This window comes from Hipposideros armiger, unplaced genomic scaffold, assembly GCF_001890085.2.
Source record: "Hipposideros armiger isolate ML-2016 unplaced genomic scaffold, ASM189008v1 scaffold_455, whole genome shotgun sequence".
Lineage (NCBI taxonomy): Eukaryota > Metazoa > Chordata > Mammalia > Chiroptera > Hipposideridae > Hipposideros > Hipposideros armiger.
The window spans coordinates 6,195-9,118 of record NW_017731805.1 but is presented as its reverse complement, the minus strand read 5'-3'; the positions used below and the strand labels follow the sequence as shown (position 1 = coordinate 9,118).

Genomic DNA, 2,924 nt, shown 5'->3' with positions numbered 1-2,924 from the left:
TACAATGTGGCTCAGCATGATGAGAAGTGAAAGTCAATATGTCATACTTTATAATAAAGTAAGAAAAGCTAATGCTACTTTGTCTATTATAACTAAATAATTCTAGTCATATTTTTATAAATATATATTTGGAGGAATTTTTCTGTCAATAAATTAGGAATATATGTCAATATCAAGATGTTTTCAGAAAATTTTTATTCCTCAAACTGCTGCTTCCATCCCAGCACCATGGCCTTCTCAGAACTGCTTCAACATACAGGAAATTTTGGAAGATTCCAAATTACACTTGCCATTTCCACCATATCATTGATGATTCTTTTGCCCAATCACAACCTTGTGGAAAACTTTTCGGGGGCCATTCCTGCTCACCGTTGCTACACCCATCTCCTTGACAACATCACTTCTGAAAGCAAGCTTTCCAGGAACCTAACAGCTGAAGAACTCCTGAGAATTTCTATCCCGATGGGTGCAAACAACAAACAGGAGCAATGCCGTCGGTTCCGTCAAACCCAGTGGCAACTTTTAAACTCCAGCGACTTGGCCATAAATAACACTGAGCTGCAGACAGAGCCATGTTTGGACGGTTGGATCTATGATCGAAGCATATTTACCTCAACCATTGTAACTGAGGTATGAAATAATGTGAAAAATTAGCAATCAGTCATTTTCTATCTATAGCACTCTGTATTAAGTTTATTTAAGATGAATTTAGGCTTAGGATAGATCTCCCAGACAACAGCAACAAAAAATTAATATATGAAGGAAAGGGGAAAGGAAGCTTCTGCTGAACGACTACCACCCGGGGACTGTATTCATTTTCATTTTCTAGTCTATCGTAGCAGTAAAGAGTTTTTTGGGGAGGCAGGCAGACTAATGTTTGAGTACATGTTTGGGAACTACTTGCATATGATTTTAGACATATAAATTAACATTTCCAGAGCCAAACACAAAATATTAACTACTAGGGATGTTAAAATTATTAAACTTAAAAATGTGAAAAAGATTCTTTAGTTGGTAGCTCAATTTATTATTAAAAAGATCGATACACAAGAATATCTAGTAATTCTTACATTAACCCTTTGTGTTAGATATGTTTCATATTTTAGGAATAGGCAACTGAATCTCAGGTGGTACAAACTGGTTTAAAAATGGGAAGTGGCACACTTGCAATTTGCATCAATTATATCTAACTAGGTACAACATGCATGTCCAAAATTAAACTACACATCATTTTTTTAAAAGAAGATAACTGAATACTGACCAGTATTTTGAAAATTAATGAGTTAATAAAAGAAAATTATATGTAACTTTAACAACCATTGTTATCCCAATAAATATTAATAAAAAAAAAGAAATTTCACTTTCCTTAAAGATTTTCAGATGACATAGATTATTTGTTCATGATGTGCTCTATTTTTACTTTGTCTCATTTATCAATGCTATTGTTAAAATATACTGCCAAAATAAAACCTTATACACTAATGTTACTGTGAGTCTGCAATTATCTCCATTACTGGGAGATTCTGTTGATTTAGTACAGCTCCACTTGACAAATAATTTTTATTAGAATATTGTTTCCTTTCATTATTTCTTTCTTCATTTTTTATAATTCTACTATAAGAAACAAGTCAAACCACTTAAAATATAAAATTATCTATTGGAAATATCCATTTGAATGCCTCAAAAACAACTTGATCTAATATATTTTCTCAGTACAATTTGCAACTCAATGTTGCACGTCTCAGAGATGCAAATTTTATACATAACTTTTTTTAGATCACAAATCTGGGAACTATGATTAATTTTCTTTTTCCTTCACCTTTTTAATCTAATTTTCTGTCATCTTATTATAGAACTTATATAAGTGTCTATATTGATATTTTTACTTCCCCTGCTATCAAACCAGTCAAATGACAAACAACTTTACCCCCACTATTTTAATAACACCGCAATATTTCTCTCCATTTATATTCTCCTCTGATATGTTTTGTATACTACAGCAAGACTTATTTCCCTAAAACAAGAGTAGAATCATGCTACAGCTTTTAAAACATATCAATAGATTCTTTGTCTTAGTTCACTGTTTGTATTCCAATAAGTGATTTCAATGATCTGAAATATAAAATTTCTCAGTTTTAATATTATTCCATATACCTTACAGTTCTTGTCTCTCCAGACATCTTCATATATAATAATTTCTGGCAAGTCTCATGAGTGGAATAAAATTCAGTGGAATAAAATAGAATGGAGTACTTTCAGCCTAATGAACACTTTCTATACTCACCCTTTTCTCACAATCTTTCCTTTACTTTCATACAGGCATCAAGATTCAGATTAATCACACTTTTTCACAAAAATAATCCCTGTCCTCTTAGGTTATTTTAGTTCCTCCATTGACATATGACCTTAACACTTCACATTTATTCCCGTCTCCCCTAATCCCAGAAGCATTTGTTTCATATATTCTTGCCCTCCATAGTTTCTCAAATCCCTTGGCAAATATGTATTAATGGCCATTAATATATCACAAGAGGCTTTCACAGAACTTAGAACATAGAGGGCATTTACAAAATATAAAGTACTTTGCAACTTTTAAACAATTTGAAGCATACATCTCTCATTTTCAAACATAGATCATCAAAATGGTTTTGTTTCACTTCATATGTATGGTTTCCCAATCTGCATGTATAATTTCACATTGTTTGTGACTCTTGATCTATCTCATTTTCTATCTCCAGTGGGACTTAGTATGTAAATCACGGTCTCTCAAATCATGGTCACAGTCCATTTATCTCGCAGGAGCCATGATTGGATCTCCTGTAGGTGGCTATATTGCTGACAAGTAAGTCTCATATTTTGATTCTAAAATGACCTCAAATATATAATACATATGTTCTCTGAGAGCACTGCGCTTAAGTCTGCAG

At 32.5% G+C, this 2,924-nt stretch overlaps 1 protein-coding gene across 1 annotated transcript; it reads left to right on the top strand.

Moving 5' to 3' along the window:
• Nucleotides 1-228: 228 nt before the first annotated feature.
• Nucleotides 229-2,846, top strand: LOC109395082 (solute carrier family 22 member 11-like). The gene is made up of 2 exons (XM_019665862.1): nt 229-630; nt 2,739-2,846. The coding sequence occupies exons 1-2, from the start codon at nt 229-231 to the stop codon at nt 2,844-2,846; spliced, it is 510 nt and encodes a 169-aa protein (XP_019521407.1).
• Nucleotides 2,847-2,924: the final 78 nt, after the last annotated feature.

Coding starts and splice junctions, on each gene's coding strand:
- LOC109395082 (XM_019665862.1), top strand. CDS start 229: ATGGCCTTCTCAGAACTGCTTCAACATACAGGAAATTTTGGAAGATTC. Junction 631..2,738: donor CCTCAACCATTGTAACTGAG/GTATGAAATAAT, acceptor TTCTATCTCCAG/TGGGACTTAGTATGTAAATC.